Source organism: Phasianus colchicus, chromosome 1 (genome assembly GCF_987193195.1).
Source record: "Phasianus colchicus chromosome 1, bPhaCol1.hap1.1, whole genome shotgun sequence".
Lineage (NCBI taxonomy): Eukaryota > Metazoa > Chordata > Aves > Galliformes > Phasianidae > Phasianus > Phasianus colchicus.
Window position 1 is genome coordinate 121,366,369 of NC_143436.1, and position 23,535 is coordinate 121,389,903.

The 23,535-nt window shown below is 38.1% G+C and overlaps 1 protein-coding gene across 6 annotated transcripts in view; it reads left to right on the forward strand.

The window, feature by feature from the left end:
• The window catches only part of BCLAF3 (BCLAF1 and THRAP3 family member 3), a 31,607-nt gene that overhangs the window by 5,807 nt on the left and 2,265 nt on the right, over positions 1–23,535 (forward strand). For 2 of the 6 annotated variants that reach the window (XM_031599331.2, XM_031599330.2), the window contains exons 2-11: positions 3,452–3,525; positions 5,042–5,620; positions 5,964–6,626; positions 8,775–8,953; positions 9,613–9,727; positions 9,924–9,987; positions 10,819–10,937; positions 12,655–12,769; positions 18,712–18,807; positions 22,759–22,914. In XM_031599331.2, coding sequence (XP_031455191.2) covers positions 3,485–3,525; positions 5,042–5,620; positions 5,964–6,626; positions 8,775–8,953; positions 9,613–9,727; positions 9,924–9,987; positions 10,819–10,937; positions 12,655–12,769; positions 18,712–18,807; positions 22,759–22,914 — 2,127 coding nt within the window. In that variant the 5' untranslated portion in view covers positions 3,452–3,484. The remainder of the gene's footprint in view (positions 1–3,451; positions 3,526–5,041; positions 5,621–5,963; positions 6,627–8,774; positions 8,954–9,612; positions 9,728–9,923; positions 9,988–10,818; positions 10,938–12,654; positions 12,770–18,711; positions 18,808–22,758; positions 22,915–23,535) is intronic. The other 4 variants (XM_090124736.1, XM_031599333.2, XM_031599332.2 and 1 more) reach the window with 4 other exon arrangements.

Here is a 23,535-nt window from a genome sequence, read left to right on the forward strand (position 1 = left end):
GCAGTAGATGATTTATGGTCTGTTCACTAAGAGTTAACTTCTACTCCATCTGTGTCCTATCTGTTAGATTTTAGCTGTTTGGGGCCCACTGATGTTGGGACTATTTACATTAGCAAGAACTCTGGTTCCATTCAGCTGGATGGTTGTAGTCCCTCGTGTGTTTGTGTGTGTGTTTCTTGCTGGAGAAAATCAAAGAGGTTGGAGGCTAATTTAATTCAGAAAAACAAGTTCTTAAAAGTCAGTGGTCTTACTGAAAAAATGTGTATTCTCGTTGGTGTGCCCCAAACAATTTCTGGTCATTCCCAAATTACTCCTTCTCAAGATACATCTTTCAGGTCGTTACTAGAAACTTCAAGAAAGCTCTGATTTCCAAAGTGTGGAATCATAGGAGAGCTGGAAGCAGGCTAAAGGCAGTTTCTCCATAGAGAGACATTGCCTGATTCCCATTCCAAAAGTCAAGGCAAAGAAAATAAAAGGTGAGATTTCCCATTAGTAGCTTAAGAACTGCCTAAACAGAGATATTGATAACCCCTGCAATGAGTCATTTATTGTTGTAATGCAGTGAATGCGAGGAGCACTGTGAACCTAGTAATACTACTTCTTAGTCACAAACATTTTTGCACTCTTCAGTAGTGGCAGTGTCATATAAAGTACAATGAGAGAAGTTGGTGAAATGCAGAATCCAGAGTACAGCAGGTCCTGGTGTCTCTGGTACTCAAGATGAGCTGATCTTTAGGAGGCATCTGGATGGCTCGCTTGGGAACTGCAGGGCCTCTGCTTATTTCAAATCGTTCTGCAGTAGAAAGACTTGCTGCTTAGTTCCTTATGGCAGGCTTTCTTTTTATTTGGGACTGTATTGCTGATCTGAGATAGAGGATTTAAACCTGAGTTTAGCAACATGCTTAGAAATTCTGTATAGATGAATTCACGACTCTGGTTATAGTAGGAATTTTGTTTGACATTGAGTGTGTCCTGCCTTCGTATGCTATGTGTTGCATCTTTAAATTGGCTGTGAGTGAATGTCTTAGTTCTGGGTCACTTTTTAGGAGGTGCATTAAAACAAGTGAATGCTTTCTTTTCACTAGCGAGTGGAAGTGACAGTAATCCTGTTTATCCTAAGGGGAGGTCTTGAAAATACCATCACATTCCTTCTCGTGCTTTTAGTGCAATTGTTTAGCTGGTCTGGAAGGAATAAGTAATGTTTGGGTATGGAAGATCAGATTCTAACTTGGTTGCTGTGTGGCATTGCATCAGGATCTAAATGGTGATTTTGCTGGGGTTTAATGGTACTCTGTGTTTTTAGTTTTTTTTTATTTTTAAAATAGGTAAAAGATAAAGTTCAGAACTGAAGGGAGGATAGAAAACAAGAATTTGAATGGCATGTGAAGCAGTCACTTAAAGCTTATAAGAAGAGAGTAGTAATGAATCTTCAGAGCTTGTGGTATATTCATCTCTTGAGATGTTTGCAGGAGCAGTTTTCTCATGTTTCTTGACATACAGTTTGGTTTGATAGGGTGCGTCCTTACTTGTGAGATGTAGGAAATAATTGCAGCCACACCATCATTTATTTCTGAAAAATACTTACAGTGAGTACTGGTGTTAGAGTACCTTATTTAACTTTGGCCAGTAGAATCTTTGAGTGAACAAAGGGCCTAAATTGAAGCCATGCAGTCATCAGATGCATGTCTTTGAGATCTAGGAGATAATGCTTAGCTTTGTGCCTGAAAGCTCAAGGAACAAATTCTGTGTGCCATCTCGGGGTACTTCTTTCTTGCTTCACTGTCACTAACAACAGTTCTTGAAGCTTTATGTCTTGCCTCATAGTCTCATTGCAGAGCAGATACTCTCATAGAATGTGCAACTTCTGAGATGTAGAATTGTGCTGTTACTACGTCTGGCAAATAATAGTTCCGTTAGATTACAATCCAACTTAATGACTAGGAATTCTGGTATTAGCCTGAAATGTGGCAGATTATACTGAAATGTAGCAGATTATATACGTGGTTTACCTACCATCCATCTGTGGTCATCGCTGTTAGATGCATGCTGTATGTTCTCACAGATAGTGCTGTTTTATCCATGATAGAATCATACAAAAACAAGATATAGCAAGGGGTAATGTCTGACCAAGTAGTATGATGTGGGACTAGGGAGAACATGTGTGTAGGCATGGCCCTGCATATTTTTTGTGAGTCTTAAAGCTTGCTGGTTTGGCTTTTTTTTGGTTCTGTTTTTTTTTCCCCCCTTCTTTCCTTTCAATTTCAGTTGACTGGGTAAAAGGTTTAATTACAAAATACAGATCTGAGTGCCTTGAAGTATCAAAAAGTCTATAGGTGGGTTTTCTGGAGCAGTTTTCTGTCTTTGTGTGGGCCTGGGAACAAGTTTGTATGGTAAATACCAGAGCACGTATAAAAGAACACTGACCTGTACATGTTCTTCTAGTTTCCAGTTTCAAGTGGCTGGTTGTTCATTAATTTCAGGGCTGTTGATAGTTCTCTTTTTGCCTCTATTTATGTTTCTGGCTTTTACAGCATGGTTTTACTTCTGGTAATTAGGAGCTGTAGGTTGGGTATGTAGTTCAAATTCCTACTTCTAACCAGTTACCTGATAATTTTACTCCGTTTTACTCCTTGTGTTTGCTAAATAATGAATAACTGTTCCATTCTTATTTACCAGTCACGTTACTGGTGAGCTTGTATGTCCTTATGTCCTCTCTTTACTTGTTTTCCAAGCGTTCAGTACCTTTTCTTGAAGAGCACCAAGAAAGATAGATTTCATAAATCTCTTTCTGAGGCTTCTGTCTCTTTTTATGAGAAGGGATGCCCAGAACTGATTCCAGGATTCAAGAGCAATCTGTCTAGGTAGTGGGTTATTAGCAAGCAAAGTACAGAAATGTATCTTTTGTAGATAGTTTCATTTGGACGAAATGTGGCAATACAAATGTTTACTTTGGATGGAGCAGTAAAAGCTTACAGGAGGTTTGTAATGATGTAAAAATGTTGGCGTGTTTATTACAAATGTGAAGCATAGCATATGAAATGATACAATGAAAACAAGTACTTGTAAACTTCATTTTAAAACTACCTCACTGTCCCCTCTCTGTCATCTATAGCATTCAGTGTCTCCTCATATTTACAGTATTTTTATATTTCTGCATGTTTCTTGAGCTTAATAGCTTAAAACAGAATTAAATTATAGGATGGGGGGAGAGAGAGAGAGATGAGGAATAGCCAGATATTTATATCCTTTACAATGAAAATTCTAAGATCAGCAATTAGGATAAAAGTTACTTGCTTTAAGATGAGAACTAGTAGTGAAAATAGAACTTGTTTAGAAAATATGCCACACTTCAACTTTAATGCATCTAATGCTGTCCTGGTTAAAAATGTGCCCCTGTTGCAAACTGTAGTGAATTCTTTTATCATACCAGTGAACTGTATCATTTTTACAGCTTCAAGAACTTCATATAAACACATGAGAGAAGATGACAAGATCTAGATCAAGATCACCACGATGGAAGCAAAGGTAAATGCTTTATCTGTAATTCTGTGTGTTCTGAAATGTAGTTCTGAAGAAAGACTGAATGAAGTCTTCAAGCATTGCAGTTAATGGATGTACTTTCTTTTGCCAAAGATGCATTTTAAAGAATCCTAATTTGTTTCTCAAACTTAGTTTCTGTAATGTTTCTTCCTCATCATAATTTTGTTACTAACTTTTTTAAAATGGGAAAGATTAAGCTTTTGTTCTTGCTAAGAACCTTGTCAGGCTTGAATGTTTTTGGGAACTGAAATTGCCTGAAATACCAAACACCAAGTACTGAGCCAATAAAACTTACTTTTATTCCAACTCTACCTGATGTCTGTAGCTTGCTTATGTTTTGCCTCTTGGTCTTGGATGATCAAGGAAGTTTATTGAATAAAACAAGCATAATTTTAGAGATATCCTACCTGCTTCATACTATACTGATGATTGGGAATGTCCTTTGAGTGAAGAACAGGGGGAAATGCCTGAGCTCTCATAAAAATGGAACCCTAACTAAAACAGTCAAATTCTGGCAGTATAGGTACTGGTGGTAATTTTATAGCTTACATAGTTTTATGAAGATCTAGGGTCTGATTCTGAACTTGTTTGCTGAAACAGAGGAATCGATTATGTCTCATACTATATTTGCAATATATGCATAAAGGAAGTAACTTCCTTGAATTCCTTTCTAGTGCTATTTTCTGAGAATATACAGTGAATGCTGTGTCTGGTTCTGGTCTGGGATTATTTTCTGTTTCTTGCTAGTGGCTTGTGCTGCTTTTCTTTAATGGGATTTTGGTTAAAAAAACTCTCAAGTTGCTTTCATTTTTCTAACTGTAGGTCACAATTCAAGGCTGAGAAGGGTACTACTGAGATTTTAAGAGCAGCAGCTGCAATAATTCTATAAAATGTCTATATGCATGTACACGCACTTGCATAAAAAGACCAAAACAGCCTTTCTCAAATGACTTTTTTTTTTTTCAAGAAAAAAGTCTGTGTGATATTTTCAGTAAAATATCTTATGTTTTCAGTCCATATATATATATATATTTTATATTGGCATGCAAAGAACACCTGAAAACCTTGTGGTTTTCTTCCTTTTTTACATTTTGTGTTTTGTTCGTGGGTTTTTTTTCTTAGCATTTTTTTTCTTCTTCGTCCTGAAAAAGATAGGGAATGCTTGACAAGTGTGAAAATGTGTAACAGCTGTTTTCTGTGTAGTGGAGACTTTATATACATTGAATTACTTTTAGCTTAAAAAAAAAAAACCAAAAAATGCTATAAGAGGAAAATGACTGACTTACCAGTATTTTGAGTGGGTATTTTTCCTGTGAACACTTTCAGTAGAGTTGAAAGCAAGTTTGGTACTCTAGCTAGACAAGTGACACTGAATATCTTGACTGGTTCTAAATTTTTCTTCCCAGTTGATCAAAACTGGGTTTCTTTAGGGAATAGATGCTCTTAAGAGGTTGATTCAGTTTTATGGGACTACTCAAAGTGAATTTCATTTTTGCCTTAGGTCCTTATCTCCAGCATTTAGGAGTCCAGAGCACCACAGGCAAAGGCACGCTCATGTTAGTTACGACTGTGAATATAAAAGCTTTCGTAAGGACCTAAAGAAACCTATGACTTGGAGAACAGATGATGAAAAATATGGACAAAGCAATTGCAGGTTTGCGCCTCATGGAAATAACCACCAGAGAATGTATGAACGTAGATCACCTTCACCAAATCTGAAAAGAATTCCCATGGAAGATGCTTACAGTCATAAGCCCTACAGAACACATTCATCGGAAAGAACTGAAGGCAACAGGAGATGTCAGTTACCACCAAAATACTCAGAAATACCATATAAAGAGCACAATCGGTCGTTTTACCACTACAAAATGGAAGAAAGATACACGTTTGAACACTACAAAGTCACTGGAAATGAAAAAGGAATTAAACCTTTTCACAGACCGTTAGGGGCTTCATGTAAATTTGAAAGAAAATGGCATGAAGATGACTTGAGGCACCAGAGATTACACGAAGAGAAGTATGGTCAGTCACCCAGAAGAGTTTCTGATGAATTTACGTCAAGGAGCTCTTTACAGAAGAGGTATAGGAATAAAATAATTAAAACCTGGGTATTGTGGTGTAAAGCCTCAAGTGAAAGTCTGTTTTCATTATAGTTGAAGATAACCACCTTGAAACACGTTTACCACTTTGTAGTTTAATTATGGGCGACTGGTAATAGTGAAGTATTTGTCTTTTAAGTAAATCATATTGATGGCTAGAGTATGAAAGGATAATATTTCCCTCTTAGGAGCCCCTGCACATCCGTACCTTGGCGTGAGGGATTATGGGTTAACTTGCCACGCATTCTGCTGTCCAACATTCTTCACATATAAGTTCTCGCTTTCTTCTCTAGTGCAAGTGTAAATTGCTTTATGTCAACACAGGTATCCTGAAGATCACGATTACAGAGAATATGGGCACACGTCTAAAAGGGCTAAAGAAATGGAGAGGTATGACGGTGGAGAAGTAGCAAGAAATTCCAAGTGGAAGCAAGAGCGTTCTTTTCCACCCTACCAAGAAAAGGAGGATCAAAGAAATCTGGGTGCCCAGTCTCACCGATCGACTGAAAGGGAGTACTCAGAGGGATCTGTCACCAAGATAGCCTATGAATACAATCACAAACGGCGCAGGCACCTGGATGGGGAAAAGTCTTTTACAGATAGAGCTCAGAAGTATGCGAAGCAGGAAGATCAGAAATACGGATCTTCTAAGGGTGCCTGGAATAGCAAAAAGTTAGATTACTTTAGTGGTGGAAGAGCGAGACAGACTGAAGAAGGGCACGTTGAAGTCCCCGCTAAATATAGTTCAAAGAAGGGCTGCAATGCTTGCGTTAACTCTTCTAAAATGGATGCTGATCTGAGACCCTTTAAAAACAAGCAGAAGGAAAGAGTAAGGAAAGAAGGGGAACTCAGGAGAAAAGGAGATTGTTCCAGTAGCCAGCATGATTCAAGTCATACTGTTTCAGATGTGAAAATGTCAGATGCCAACTGTAGGAGGGAACATCTCACAATCAAAGTGGATATGAAGAAAACGGTGAACAGGTACAGGTATTTGTTTCCCCTCACCTGTTCCTTATTCCAATCTGCTTACAGTTTATGAATATCAGAGGAAAACAATGTTTTCTTAGGAAGTAACAAGGACAAACTAAGGTTGTACCTTTTTTAAATTTTACTTTGTTTAAAGCATTAACTTGTTCAGGCTGGAAACTCACTGCCTGTTGCTGTTTACAAAAAACAACCAACCAAAAAAGAATCACCCAAAAGAAGCTTAGTTAATCTCATGGGAGACTAGTAGCAAGTGGAAAGAACAGAGCAGATAAGAGCAGTACAAACTGTAAACTAAGTTGCTTATCATGAGTAAATGTGTTAAGTTTGTTCAAAACAGAATAGTTCAAATCAGAAAAGTTGAATCCTGTTCTTTGTTCTGGAATATAATGACTTTTTTGACTTCCCGAGGAGTACCTCATTTCTTTTGAAAACTAGCTAACCTTTAAATTGCGTATATCTCAGGTACACATACAGATGTTTAAGATCAAGTCCAATAAAGCTGTCAAAAAATTAAATCCCTGGGTTATATTATTTAATACTGCAGCAAATGATGTAACAATCTTTTGGAGCCTCACAACTGAAAAAGTAATGGAGTATGCTTCTATCTTGTGCGTAGTACTCCTGGTTGCCTTTAGCGTTCCTGTTGTCAACTCAGTTGGAAAAAAGGGGTAATATGGAAGCCTAAATGAAGAATACATTGTAAAGACTAAGCAGCTTGGTTCGTATAGATGCTTGCAGGCTTTTCTGGTTAATTGACTACCTGTTTGAGGTGAGGGTAATGGCAGTAATCTCTTTTGGAAGCTGTTCAGTCTTCATTTAAAAGGTATTTTACTTTTTCTCTCAAGTAAAACATCTATGCCAGTTTTTTTTTTCCAGTATTTCAGAAAACGTGTAATACATTGAAGAGTTGAAAAGACGAGTTACTGTCCCCTTGTAAGGGGTTAATATGAAAGACTGAGGGAAGGGAACAATTCTTTCTTCCTAAATGGTAATGCAAGGAAGAAAGCTAATTCTTGCTGCTTCTTTTTGGAAACCTGTGGGATGATTCCTACATATAGTAGTCTCTTGCTGCCATTCTTGAAAGTCATGCACAATGCATGTAATAATTATTTACAGACTGAAGAAACTACTATATTGACAACAGCTTACTTGATGTGCAGGTTTGCCTTTGCAACAACAAAGACATTAGCAGAGACTAAATGGCTAATTTTGGAGAAGCTGATGACTGAGAGTATTCATGCTGCCTACTTCAGGCATTTAACAAACACATGACTTAAAATGGCTGAGCTGAGAAGAATACATTCTTTATAAGCTTTGGGAGAAGTTAGGCAATTCAAATCATCTGTAACAAATACCTAAACTGAGATTGTTTGGATTCACTGAAAGGCATTTACTGAAGACAGACTCCTGGGACTGGAGGCTGGTTCTGGTGCAATTTTTATATGAAATTCTACTCTCTTACTTTTGAAATACACGGTAAGCAGGTGCATTATCAATTTGCAGAATGGACAGTAAAGTCTTTGTCCAAAAAGCATTATGTGGAATATTTGAGTTTTCAACTTGTTTCCAAATGAGAAGTACTTTTACTGCACCAAGAACAGCAGAAATTTTAATGCCAGCTTCCTTGTGAAAACAGTTCTTACAAAGCAATGCAACAATTTGATTTATGCATCTGTTTAGAATGAGTAAAACCTGACAAAAAGATGCTACACACATTCCTAAGTTCACATGCTGTTACTGAGAAGATGTTTCATTAATTGCAAGTGATACAGTTTTCAAAGATGCAGAGATTTTAGCATTTGTGTACTGTTGAAAATTTTGTTTTTTATAACAGACACATAACTCCCTCCCAGAACTACAGTGAAAAGGATACAGATCTTCATATATCTATCTTACTTGACAGATATATTAAGTTTAAAACTTAGAAATTTTGTATCACACATCACTGCAACAAGGATTCCCAAAGTACAATTAGAGCTATTAATCTTGCAGTTTATAGTTTGGTTGGTTTGTTTTTTTAATTAAAAAAAAAAAATCAGTTGCACCTGGCTCTTATTTTTAAAACAAACTTCTTGATTTTTTTTGTTCTACTTCTTTGTTGGAAATTGCCAAGTATTCTTTTAAAATATCTCCAAATGTTTATTTTAGGGCTGCTTCTAGTCATACTACAGACAGACAGATGTCACATGATCTGGTTGCTGTTGGCAGGAAAAATGAAAACTTTCATCCAGTGTTTGAGCACATGGAATCTGTAACACGAGGTGTTGAGAACGACCCATCGCGAGAATTTACTCAGGAAATAATCACAATTATCCATCAAATTAAAGGTGGCTGTCATATTTGGGGTATATGTATGTATTTATGTATTTGCAATTACTGTAAAAGAAATAATGAAATTAGACATGCTGCCCTTGTAAATATCAAGTGTTAGGTTTCCTTTGTTTTTGTGTCATTCATTGAAGGAGAATGTAGGTTGAAGAGCTAAAGTGGTTGGATGGAGCACATTGGTTAGAAGGACCTGCTCCTTATTTACAGGCATTACTGTAGGCTGTTAATGTAGAAGGGATTTCATGAAAGTGCTTGAGATTGAACTGCTTTTTTAACAAGTGAAGAGGGGTGGGGGTGAAATAAAGCTCTGTTATAGTCACAATGTATTAGTTACACATAGTTTCTTTAGTTTTTCAGATGAGTTTCTAGACTTGTATCACCTGTAGTGCAGAATTTTATTTGTAGCTTCTAGTAGTTGCCATGATGGAACTGATAAATAGTTAACTTTCTTCAGCTTAATCTTACTAAATAAGAGGGCTGTCTGAGTTGAGCTGGCCTAATCTCTTGTTTGGGAACGTTAAACTACAAGTGGAAATAGTTTGGAATTTAATCTCAGAAGTTGTCATGGTGTCCTTAGCAGTTAATCTTTTGAAAAATTTCCCACAAAACACTTGAAATAGTGCACATAAACATTCTTGTGTTCAATGTCTTTGCACAGCAAATTATTTTACATCTTCTGACATAACTCTGCATGAACGGTTCTCAAAAATCCAGGATAAACCAATTCCAAATATGAATGAAGTTAAAAGAAATTTGGATCCAGAAATTCACAGGTAATTGGTGCACTTCTGCCTTAATTTATTTGCCCCAAGGTAGTTAATCTTCAGGAGGCTTTACATAACATAGCTGGAGTTGTTTGTTTTTTTCACTGACTCTAAACTATCTGTACGTAATCTGTAAAGATTCTGTAGTTGGTTAATAATGATTTATATTGATGTTGCTTGTTCTTGTGTGATTTTGCTGTTTCAGGAGGATTGACATGTCTTTAGCAGAACTTCAGAACAAACGAACTGTCCCATCCGAATCTCCTCAGGTACTCATTTTTTTTTATAGTTCACTGAAAATTACACAGGTGTAACTAACACTTTTCCTCTTTATATTGATAAGCTACTCTTATGTTTTGAAGACCACTAGCAATTCTGTTTTAAAAGGAATGCATATGACTGTATTTACAGATATCAAATGTACTTCCATTACTGTGGTAAGTAGAGTGCAGATGTGTTCTAGAGTAACTGGAGCGTGGTTATTACTGCTGCTTGAACTATTTATTCTTACTTAATGTAAATACTGAGTGGGCAACTGACATGGATTCTAATTTCTGTCTGAGATTGGAAAAACCCTTAATATTTCTTCTATGCTGGTGTTAGATTGGCCCAACGTACAGAATGCAGTTCTGTACTGAATGCAGTCCTAATCCCTGCTTTTATCCTGGGGCACGGGATTTTGTTTCCCCCTTATAAACTACATATACTGCGTTTTGGTTTCCTATTCTTTTTCTGTGGTGCTAATATGTGGAGGTACAACTTAATTAAAAAGAGTAGACTGTCTTAAGATTTACTGAAGTTTACGAATATTTTTTTTTTCTTGTGAGCTTTATGTAGAGCAGTTGTTTAGCTGAAATTCCAGTGTTCTGTTCACTGCTGTTCAGAAATGTGTAAGGAGGCAGGTGGTGGGAGAAGGTAATTGTATGGGAGTAGCTACTGTTACTGTTTTGGACTTTGGATTCTTGGGCTGATGCACAACTGTCCTATGTCTATATGGTTGGTTAACAAGATTATATACTGAATAAAACCCTTGAAGGGCAAATCAAGTCAGTGTTTCCTTATTACAAGCTAACTTGGCATCAACACTTGCTCTTAAATAGAACATCATCAGAGTTTTAGAAGATCCAAATGATCTACGCCATGATATAGAAAGAAGAAGAAAAGAGAGATTGAAGAATGAAGATGAGAGAGCATTTCATACAGATGGTACAGCTCCAAGGTAATTAGCTAATAATAATCACATTTGCCTAAGCTTGTTCTCCTTTTGTGCATTTAATTTTATTGATGCTTCCACAGTTGCATTCAAATCTGTTGTGATTTTTTTTGAAGTTTAACTTCAGTTGTGACATGTGTCAGTAAAACTTCAATCTTACTATGTAATAATGTATTATGTTGGTAGAAGTTATTTTTCTACTACTACTTTATTGGTATTTTGTAGTTTCATAATAATGATCTAGAACTAATGCATTCTTGTGCTGCTCTGGCTGTTTGTGGTATTGTGGAATGTCAGCAAACAGAATTTGTTTGTTTGTTTTTAATTTTATGAATTAACATTAAATTTTGGAATTGCTTTTTACTTCTCTGAATTCCTGCAGCAGGTCTGCTAAAGATGTGTGGCCCAGAGGTGTTTGCTCACCTCAGTCATCCTTTTTTGCTTTTGATGTTAAGATTACATGGATGGCTTATTTGTTAGAAGTGTTGATTGAAGAATTGCCAGAGCGTAATGAAATGCATCTACACTGCAGTCAGTTTTTGCAGATGCATGAATATATTGCTGTTTGTCCATTTTAAACAGTTTATAATGGCAAATCGTGGCAATATGTGCATATTTAGAAAAATTGACTAGTAGAACTGTAGAAAAAAAATCCTGTGTTTGAGATTGTTTAAATAAAAAGATGAAAGTTGTCAAAGGAAAAATAAAACCAAATTATTGGACTGTTGCCTATAGCCTTGTACTTGCTTGATGCTGTATCTTCAGTATGTGTTTGTCCCAGTTGTCTGGTAAGGCTTTTTTTTTTTTCTTTTTTGCTACTTCTGCGTTTACTATCTTGCTTTACCTTCTATATATACTATTTACAGTGGGAAGCTCAGGTTTTCTTATGAAGTGTGGCTGTCCTTGAGCTTGGTGGGGGCTGGAGGACACTTACACTTGTAGTGCTGATGGCTAATGCATTTGCAGGCTGAGGGCAGTAATGGAAGGTGGATAGCACCTTCCTTTAAAAGGAAGCTTTTTTTCCACAGTTCACATATGAGATCTTGACAATGCTTAATCAGCTAGCCCATTCTGCCTTCTTTTGGCCTTTTTATTATACATGTTCTGGGAATTATAAATTTTGGCTTCTAGTCATTACTTTTCATGGTATACATTTTATTTATTGGTTGTGGATGTATCAGTAATTAGCAGCATGCTCAGTAACAAACAAAACCAAAAAAAAACGGAGGTCAGAGCTGTGTTGTACTAACTGAGGAGGTAACAAGCATATGCTAGCATCTGGATAATTATCAGAGCTTCTATCTGATTTGGAATTTGGTGAGATGAGAAGTGCTGTGCAACTTTGAAGATAGCACAACCTAAAACCACTGAAATACGAAAAGCGTGTCAGCCAGCAGAGGGCAGTAGTAGCGAGGCGTGGAGGTGTAGCCGTGGGAGTCGGGGAAAATTGTTTTAAAAAGTGAGACTTTGAAAAAGTCAGAAGTCACCATTTGTTATCATTGCATAAGAAAATGGAGTTTACTGTAGAACTGTGTGTAACTTGGACTTCTCTTTAGCTGGAGGACTAGTCATTTATCAAATATTTTAGATTAAGATTGCATGAAAGCCATCACTTTACCATTTCTAAGTGGTACCGATGTTAAAGTAAGGTCATTTAAGATTCCAGGTGTTGCTATATTATGATTCTGGATTTTAATTGTTCTCTCTGGAATTATTCTCTCAGGAATCAGCAAAGCTGCAGTTTTTCAAGATTACAGAACTCTCAACTTGATGGCTTCCAAAAACCTATGAGGTTCATTAAGCCACCTTTCAGGAAATTTATTGGGAAACCTCACCTGGTAAGCCTAAATCTAGAAGTAGTTGTTTCTGTGTTTTTTTTTCTTTTCTTCCTTATCTTCATAATTCACTTCCTGCTGCACTTTTTAGGCTGATATGACTAACAATCTATGAACTCTTGCCTTTTAATTTCCATGCAAGACTTTATCTTCACTCTTGCTCAATGATTAAAAAATGGTTCCACAACAGTAATTCCTCAGGCATCTTTTGCAGTGGAGAATAGTTCAAGAGAACTAAAATAGCTTTTATTACCAAATGCAGGTAAAAGAAAAATATTTCTTTTACTTTTGAACATCTCTAGAATATTGCTGTTGTGTTTTATTACCTCACAGGGAAGTTGCCAGGAATTTGTCTTTTCAGAAAGCTAGTTTAGGTTGGGTGTATTTACAACGGAAGCAGAATTTTTTCAGGGAGTCCGGAGATAAGGTGCTCAACTTTCAACTTCTATTTGAGTAGCATGAACAGGCCAAACTAACTTAGGGTTCATAATGATTTACTAGAGTTAATTGATTTTTAAGATGTTCTAGTAAATAGTACAAATTTATTTTATGAAGCTACAGCAGTGTAAGTTCCCGAATGCTGCATTTCTCCTACTTAATAACATGTACATGATCTAAACCACAAACTAGAAGGCATTTTTACTGAGCAAGTAACCTGAAGTAATATGGAATATCTTGGGAAGGGGAAAAGGGAGCTAGTTGTCATCAGTCCAGAGGGAAGATCTGAATCTTACGTCAGTAGCGCTTGCAGAATGGTTCAAGCCTTGAGAAGAGAAGACTGAGAGGGGACCTGATCCAGGTCTATAAATATCTAAGGTGCGGGGGGCAAAGTGGCGAGGCCAGACTCTTTTCAGCAGTGTGCGGAGACAGGACAAGGGGAAATGGCCAGAAGCTGGAGCATAGGAAGTTCCGCACCAATGTGCGCAAGAACTTCTTTACGGTGAGGGTGACGGAGCACTGGAACAGGCTGCCCAGGGAGGTTGTGGAGTCTCCTTCTCTGGAGATATTCAAGACCCGCCTGGACGCCTACCTGTGTAACCTGGTGTAGGGATCCTGCTTTGGCAGGGGGGTTGGACTCGATGATCTCTGGAGATCCCTTCCAACCCCTATGATTCTGTGACTCTGTGAAGTCAAAAGAGGTCTCTGAGGGTCGTCTGGTCCAATTTCCTCCTTAAGCAGGTTGCCTGGGACCATGTCCAGCACTGTTAGTGTAACAGTGTTTCTCCTCATGAGGGAAGTTTTGAAATATTTTGTTTTGGTTGTGTTTTTTTTTTGCTTTTTTTTTTTTTTAAGAAAGAAAATGTAAATGAGACTACAGAAATGACTGTAATTATATTCCTAAGGATGAAATATTTTACAGTGGAATAGTTTGTATGTGTTGATACGAAGTTTATCAGGGCTAACTTGGGCACTTGATCTGTCTTAGGCTCTCTCTTTGTAATGTACTTAATACTGAAATTGAGAAGGCATTTAAGAATAAGTTCAGTTGAAATAAATGTTTACTCCTTTTGGAAAACTTTCTGAATGAGTGCTTGTTTAATAGAACTTGTGCAGCTGCCCATGTTGATTTGTGCCATATAATTCTAAAACATCTTTTGTGGCTGATGCTAAGAAAGGAGAAACTAAGGGAAACTGTCAGTTCTTCTGTGTTGTTATGAATAGCCTGTGGACAGGCTTACAGAAGACCATGAAACCTTTAAGGTCCATAAAAAACAGTTTTTATGTAGTTAAAGTAGTGATCCTCATTGGGGGGTAGCTGCTTGGCAGGTGTAAGTGCAAAATGACTCAACACAACAATACTAAAAGTAAAAACAATAAACAAACTTGAAGACTAAGATTGAAGCCCTGTAAACATGTAGTAATACCTGCTTAACTAACATAGTAATTTCAAAATGATGCTAGATGTTAATTTGGAATAGAGACTGAGTTATTGTTTGACCTGTTGAAGATTCAGGAAGCCTTCACTTTGACATCTAGTAGCAAACTAGATGCAATTTTAAAAATAGTTTTAATGTTCCTGAGAAACAATACATTGCACTGAGGAACTTACCAATTCAGAACAGCAGTAGCTAGGAAAGCATAGGTATTAAAAGTGCAAGAGATGACTCTTCATGAAGTCAGCCACGAGTTAATTTGCCATCTGCATGCATCAGTGGAATGACCCAGTGCTCATCACTTGGCATAGGGGCTTTATGGACATTTTGCGTATATGTCTGGAGTGTACGAATCGATGCTTTCTAATTGCATCTTGTCTGTTTTTGTTCTTTGTTTTTGCTCTATTCTTATTCTGCTCCTTTTGTTTTCTTTATCTACTCTGTTAAATGCTGAATATGTGAAGTAATGCACAGAGAACGCAATCTTGTCCTGGGTGGAAAAGATAAATAATACAGCTAAGCCTTGTATCTGAGATGATGTAAATAGTTCAGCTAACTAACCTGGCTCCAATAGTGTGGCATTCCCTGTGGTGTGCAGACAAGCTAAGTGAGATTGGTGCTTATAGATGGCTTTTATTGAAGTAGTTCTTGAGGACTGGGTGCTATGGGAAAAGATCTTGGCAGCCCATAGCTCAAGTTTGATCTCCATATGTGTGAGGTACTAGCACTGCTTTGCTGTTTATTGAGGGTGCTGAGAACCGGAGCAGTTTCAAACTGTAATTTCAGCCATACATTTAACTTGTGAGGTGAGTACACAGACTGGAAGGAGTCATCCTTGAGAGCAGCCCTGTGAAGAAGGACCTGGAGGTTTTTGATAGATGAAAAACTTAATATGAGCCAGCAGTGTGCCCTTGTGGCTTGGAAGGCAAATGATGTCCAGGGCTCTGTCAAAAGAGGGGTGGCCAGCAGGGACAGAGAGGTGATTGTTCCCCTCTACTCTGCTCTTGTGAGGCCTCATCTGGAGTACTGCGTCCAAGTGTGGAGCCCCCAGTACAAAAAAGACAGGGAGCTGTTGGAGAGGGTCCAGAGGAGGGCCACGAAGATGATCAGGGGACTGGAGCACCTCCCCTATGAAGACAGGCTGAGGGAGCTGGGCTTGTTCAGCCTGGAGAAAAGAAGGCTGCGGGGTGACCTCATTGCAGCCTTTCAGTACCTAAGGGGAGCCTACAAACAGGAGGGGAATCAACTCTTTGAAAGGGTTGATAACAGCAGGACAAGGGGAAATGGTTTTAAGTTGAGGGAGGGAAGATCTAGGTTGGATGTCAGGGGGAAGTTCTTTACAGAGAGAGTGGTGAGGTGCTGGAACAGGCTACCCAGAGAGGCTGTGGATGCTCTGTCCCTGAAAGTGTTGAAGGTCAGGTTGGATGGGGCTCTGGGCAGCCTGGTCTAGCATTAAATGGGGAGGTTGGTGGCCCTGCATGTGGCTGGGGGGTTGGAGATTCATGATCCTTGAGGTCCCTTCCAACCCTGGCCATTCTGTGATTCTATCACAGAATCATCGAATCACCAAGGTTGGAAAAGACCTTCAAGATAATCCAGTAGTGCTTTTGTAACAAATTCAGAGCTGTTTGACTGTATCCAGAACTGCTTTTTTTCAGAAATGTGATATTAATGGAGTTGAGAGCAGCTTTAAAACAAAAAATGAATGAGAGCAAAGGCCTCTCGTATTTGTTTTCTCCAAGAAAGCAAATATTTGGAATTTGCAAGTCAGTCTTGTTTTGGAATAGAAGTTTAGATGTGAACGCTGTTGGAAACTGTTCTAATGTAAATGTTAGAAAGCATAAGGATCATGACTAAAAGGCAGTGCACAGAGAGGAGTGCATTAGCTTTAAGAAATAGTTTGTTGTGGCATCAGAACATTGGTGTTGGGCCAGAAACATTTATTAAACAGGAAACAAATAGGAAGCATGCTAAAATAAGCTTATGTGAGTGGGGCATAGAAATGCATGAAAATACTGAGGGAGGGACTGAAACTTAAGCAAGAGCTAAGATAATAGTTGTTAGATAAGAAAACACTCAGTGGTTTAGCTCTTTCTTACAGATACTTGAGTAGAAATTGTTTCAGTTAATTCCAGGCAGCGCTCACCAGTTTTTGTGGGAATGTGTTCTATACTGCAGGAGAGAGGTAGCAATAGCATGTTGTGTCAGCAAAAATCATGAAGGTGTGGAAAAACACAGTGGAAAAAGTATTCAGTAGACGTCTCTTACCACTCTAAGAGCGTTCCACCTATAGTTTTAAAAATCAAACCCTGGGAAATCCTGAAGAACTCCTCTTAGGTTTATTTGCTCTGGCTTACAGATGAATATGGGGAGAAGAAAGAATACATCAGAGAACCAGGTTTCAAATGATAAGCATAGCAGTGTCAAAACTAAGATAATGCATGAATGGCCCGTGGATATGTTTGAGTCTGGGAGGAGTGGGGTGGTGTTCCATGTTTAGCTAAGACAAACTTTTCTTAATTCCCAATAATCTATTTTTAAATACAGTAAGAAATGTTTTTGAATAGCTTCTCCTTGAATCTTGCTAAATACTCTTCTTTAAAGAAGAGTGTACTACAACAGTAAGCTTCCTCATTTGGTTATGTAGTGTAGAGAGGCAGGGAACAAAGAGGAAGAAGAAAGTTTGTGAAGTGGCTTTTTCCAAGAAAAACAAAATGAAATACCTAGAGGGAAAAGCATGTCAAACTTCCCAGCTTCCTTATAAGTATTTGATTTCATGGACTATCTTCATATTCTAAGTCCACTCCTGGCAAGGCATTTTCAGAAGCTAAACAGTTGACTTGCATGCAATAATATATTCTTCTAAAAAATGCTATTTAAAATCCCAGTTAGAGCTAAATTGGATTCCAGCAGTACTCTGTTGCAGTTATTAGCCTATCAACATTAGAAAGCATACCATAATGTTTCTGCCACTGGAAAGGTTTGATATTTTGCTAGAGAGCAGAAATTCTTTAAGCAGCAAGGCAAAAAAAATTTGCATTTCATTATACAATGTTAACTTTTTTGAGAAAAATGAGAGTTCTTCAGCTTTTCTTAAAATGTATTTAAAGCTGTTTTAGATACGTTGGGGAAAGAAAAAAAGAAATTCAGTAGTGCTGGGACATTTCCGTGGTTCTTCAAGACTACTTTTAAAGGGAACAGAGGAAAAGTGAATTTGGCCAAGAGTTCATTAGCAGTTCAGTTCTGTCTTCATTAGATGAATTTAGTGTAGCATGTATAAGTGTGTAATACTTGTCAATACTTGTATGCAGTGATGGGGAGAATGATACTTTAGCTGTATGGATCCTCTCAAGGTAACTGTCATGGGAAAAGCTGAAAAAGATGAAAGAACACAGTGTCTGGAGGGAGTGCTTTGTTGTATGCAACCATGGCTGTTTGCATTCAGCTTTCAGTGTGCTAACACAACAGTTTTGATATCACTTGTCCATGCCACTTGTCCTTAAGATCAGATATGTTTCTGTGGCTAGCAATTCTTCTCCAATATGCTATTCTATAATACAAAGATAAAAGCAGAATATTTGGAGGGCCAATGCATTTGTCTGGTTGCTGTGGTGGTATGTAGAGTAGTGATGCTTGTGCTTGTTATAAATGCTCTAACAGTGACCATATGCGAACCAGGAGTGTCCAGAGTACTAATCTTGCTCTTACTCCTGACTCAAGGGATGACTGCTATAGCAGTCTATTACACATGCTGTGTGCTAATTGAGGCATCTGTTCTGAAGGGGCAGGGTTGGAGAGCCTTAACTGAAGAAATCCGAGCAGGTAACAACCCAAGAGGATGATATTCCAACATGATGGTTTGTATCATCTTTGGGTTTGGTGGGCTCTGCTATCACTACAGCCCACCTGTACTCCAGGCCCTTTGCTTCTCTTCTGGTGCTTTCAGACAGTATCTTTGTGTCAAATATCACAAGGCTGAAAGGACTATAATGTTCCTATAACCTGGAAACTGTTTTCCTTTGTAATTTAATAACGTTAAGCTAATAACTTTGCTATCTGTTTTCAAACTAGAATTCTTACTACTCTTCAAGAACAAATGATACTTTCCCGCATAGACATATTAGAGGACGCCTTGAGAACACAGGTCCCATCAGGAGACACTTTAAGGTACAGATCAGCTTTTATCAGAAGTGTGTTGTATAAATTGTGATTTTGATACTATTGAGTTTGGTAAAGAAATGCAGATTTGGAGGTATTAAATGTGAAAAGTAATGGCAGTGTGGCCTAATTGTTTCTGTTGACATAATGGGAGGAAAGAGGGCTGGCAGTGGATTGAACTGTGTTATTCAGTATTCTATCCATACAGCTGAAATAAAAATAAACATTCAACTAGATTTATTTATGTCAAGAAAAAAAAACTTTCTCATTTTATCCTTTAAAATTACCCATACTTGCTATTTAACAAGTGTGTTCTCAGGAGTAAAATAGCACAGAATAGGTATTGATCCTTCTTGTTTTAAAGATAGTGAAGTTGAAGTAAGGCTATGTTGGCTTAGCTCAGCAGCTAGCGCTTTGGGTAACAATTTGAAGGGTAGAAGGGTTCCTCTGCTCCCTCAGACTAAATATATGGGAACTGTTAGGAAAAAAAAGGCAGTCAGTCTGCCAGAAAGCTAAGCTAATACTATCAAAAAGGGCTCACTATCCTGCTGTTTGAAGAACCAACGAAACAGAAAAAACTTGCAAGCTGAAGCTTAACAAGTTAAAAATGTTAGCCTGTCATAACTCCATCTTAACATATAAAGGTGTCATGGTCTCTTAATCAGTATTCTTTCCTACTCCCTCCATATGGCCTGTTTATAAGGAATGAGTGATTATTCAGCACTGTCTCTTTGAGGCTATGTTGGTAGATTATTCAAAGCAGTCTTCAATTTCCTTTATTTTACATCAGCACAGAATTCTGCTGAGGACTGTGCAAACATAAGTCTGCTTAAACTGCCATTACATTTATATATGAAACTGAACATTGCTGTATCCAGTGATTGGTTCCATACTGCTTTAATATCTGTTGAGAAAATAGCATTTTCACTGGTGTTGTGGTTTGTATATGTGTATAGCACATTATTACTACCATGGAAACAGCATTGCAGATTTGATTTCATCAATGTTCTTACATTTCATTTTCTCTTGCATAACTTAAAGGATTTTTCCTGCCCATGCTGTTACTGAAACCTGCTTAAGGAAGGTGATTTGACACTCAAGAGCCTTCCTTGGCTGAATATTAAAAATATACTAAATTCTTCTTCCTGATTAATAAAATTGGAGAGTTCTAATCTAATTTAAAAAGAGGAGGGGAGTTATTAGCATATAGTCTTGCAAAAAGTTTAACATCCTACGGGAAAAATTACTTTAGAGTTTCATAAAAGATCTGAAGAAATCTTACAAAGATTAAAAGATCTCTTCTGTAAAAAGACTTTAAAATGTTGACTGTGATTCATTTCAGTAGGTACTGTATGTATGGTAATCTTCTGAACTAAACTTCATTCTGTAATTTACACAGTCCTGTGTATTAATGGCTTGCTCACTCTCCCACCTCCAGCAGCACTAGGGAAGAGAATAGGGAGAGAAAATAAGAGAACTCATGGGATGAAATGAAGATCATAGAATGGCCTGGGTTGAATGTGGAGGTTGGTGGCCCTGTCTGTGGAGGGGGGGATTGGAGACTCATGACCCCAGGTTCCTTTCAGCCTGGGCCATTCTGTGATTCTGTGAAAATCATCTAGTTTCAACCCTACTGCAGTGTACTGGGTTGCCAACCATGAGACCAGGCTGCCCAGACCCATGTCCAGCCTGCCCTTGAATGCCTCCAGAGATGGGGCATCCACAACCTCCTTGGGCAACCTGTTCCAGTGCGTCAGCAGTCAAGTAAAGGAGAGATGAAGGAAAAAGAAATGATGCAAAGGCAATCGCTTACCATATCCCCCAGGGAGACTGATGCTCAGCCAGCCTCCAGGGAACGGCTCTCCTCAGTATTATTACTAAGTATGAGCATGGAAATCCTTTGGTCAGTTTGGGTAAATTGTCTCGATTGTATCCAGGCTGTGTCCCCTCCCAGTGTCTTGCCTGGTAAGCTTGTTGGGAGGCTGACTGAAGGAAGAGAGAGTAGTAATGCTGTGCAGATATTGTTCAGCCGCAGCCAGAACACTGCTGTGTTGTCTGTACTGTATCAGTCGCCAATTGAAACCATGGCCCTGTGTGGACTGCTGTGAAGAAAATTGACTCTGCCCTAGCCAGACACAGTACTGTGGTAACATATTAGCTCTTACACACTTCTCAGAGCTTGAAAGCCATTGGTTCATGGGCAGTGTGATTACCATTGATTATAAAAATGGTCCTGATGTAAAATCAGATGTCACTTCAGCTTTTTTTTTCCTTAGGCTGAAATGTAGTTGTTTTTCATTCACCTTAGAGTATCTCATTTTACTCTCAACTGTGTGAGACTGCAGTTATCTATGTACCAAGTATGTGATCTGTTAACTGTTTCTGCAGCTGATTCTGCACTGCTAGTAGTACCTCTATTGCTCTTTCTCCCTGCTTGAGTTGTTGAAACTGAAGTGTATGTATAATCTCACTTTCAATATCTTGCACCTTTTCTTTCTTTCTTATTTGTTCTGGTTCTTTGCTGCTCGCTGTGCAAATGCAGCAGCAGACCTGTGAGGCCCCCTTGGTAGCCTCCTATGTCAGAGCAGAGAACCACAGCAGCTGCGGGAGAAAGGAGGACCTCTGCTGTTAACTGTGTTCAGTGGCTTCATATAGCATTGCAAATGCCCTTCAGCTTCCCCTATGGTAGGCGTGTATCTACTTAAGGAATTTACTTGCACCTAATTGTATTGTGATTGGACTCTGATGCCTTTTCAGTAAAGGGGTTAGATAGCATTTAATAGCCTTCTCCAAGTATGTCCTTTGCGTACAAGCACATGAGAGTGACACTAGGGAAGCAGTGGGACCAGCTTCATGGTTATCTCTATGAAGTAGGTGATTGAAGTGATTTTTTTGAAATAACAGAAACTGCATTTGCATCGAGGAACCTCTGTTCTGTACAGTCCTCAGCTGTTCTTCAGCTGTACAGTGGAAAAACTGGTACCAGACTTATCACAACCTCAGAACATGTGATTTTTCTTGAAGTGATCCTTACTCTGTCAAAAGGAGACTGACTTCACCAGAGCAATTAGGTCATGCTCAAGAAAGGTTCTTTTTCTGTTGTTTAATTCTGTCTTACACTTTAAAGCTGTTTGTAAAACATGGCAGCTATTTTACATCAACGCAATGTTTCCCTTTTATGTAAGAACTTTTTTGTTTTTACTCTGGATGGGGCTGAAAAAGCTTTAAAGGTGAATGTCTACAGGAATTTTTTCTGCTGCTATCACATTTGAAAGCTTCAAACTGCATTATTGGAAAATTAGGCAAAATTACAATGAACTCTTCTGAGACTTCATAACTTGTTCTGTTGGAGATTGGAGTGCTTAATTATAAACAGATTTTTATCCTTTTAACTGGTGCTGTCAGTGTTGGTTTTCCTATATTGCTATTTCTGTGAATTTATAATTCCCTCACCAGTAAGTTCTGTTACATCTGTTCCCATGCTAGGTTAGCATTCAATATTTCAGTCTGGGGGTGATAAAAGAACAGAGTAAGGGAAGTAATTCTGTGGTCATATGGTCTGAAGATATATGATAAATAGTCATGCTAACTTCTACTTAGCATAACTTTTTTGGGTTCAACATATTTGCCTGCTGCAGGCCTATATCAGTGAATTTAGTAGCAAGTAAGGTGCTTTTTTTTCTTTTTGTTGTTTTCCTTTCAGCAATTTCTGTTTGTCTGTAATGATGACAATTTCAGATGTTTTAAACAGCAAATGTAATACAGCAGTTACTGGATCCATGTGGTAGGTGGTGTTCTAAGGAACAGGAAGCTGTAAATAAGGAAGAGGCTCAGTACTTGCTATTGCATATTCTTGTTCAGTACTGTAGGTTTTGCATGTACATATAACTGTAGATGCCAGCTATTGAGTTTTGGTGCCCTCATTCTGATCTCTTTCCCTCCTTTTCCCTACTGTTACAGAGCAATTTTGCAGATGGCCGCTTGCAATCCCATTATAAATCAGGCTTAGTACAGAAGGGTTTATATATTCAAGCTAAGTACCAACGGTTACGTTCTGTTGGTGTAAGGGGATTTACCACTAATAAATACAGAGATGGATTTCTGAGGAAAGAAAAGGTGAGTTGGTTTAATTTCTTCTTCACTAAGTGCTTTTATAAAGATGTGAATATTCAAATGGTCCACTCCAGTCTTTACATCCCCATGGAGTAACTCAGATGGGGTACTTTGCCTGTAAAAGCACAAGGAGACACACTTGACTTCCCACTTATTTCCTTCATGGATGCTTGTTTGAGGCGCGCTGTGAGGTTCTGTGATTATTTCTGTTCCAATATTCTCTTGGTCTGCTTTCTTACTGATAAGAGAAAGTGGACCTCTGTAAAAAATGTTAGATTGTCTAAGACTACAGTCCTAAATTAACAGGAAGAGTATTGATACACTTTTTGATTAAGTTTATGTTTCTGTTCTTCATTATGTTATCTTATGTTCATCATGTGCCATAAAGTGCTGTTCTGAATAAAGCATCCTGCAATATATGGTGCCTGAGTAAAATTCTTTGACAAATGCCGGCTGGAAAACCCTGGCACATCTATCTTCCATCTTTTGATTTGCACTGTGTGAGACAGTGATAATGTAGAAGTGCAGAAGAACTTCTGAACTGTATAAAATGTTACAGCTTTTGGGAGTAGAAGTGGTTGAAGCATTCTAAATCCTTTATTAAAATTGGTCAAGTATAATCAG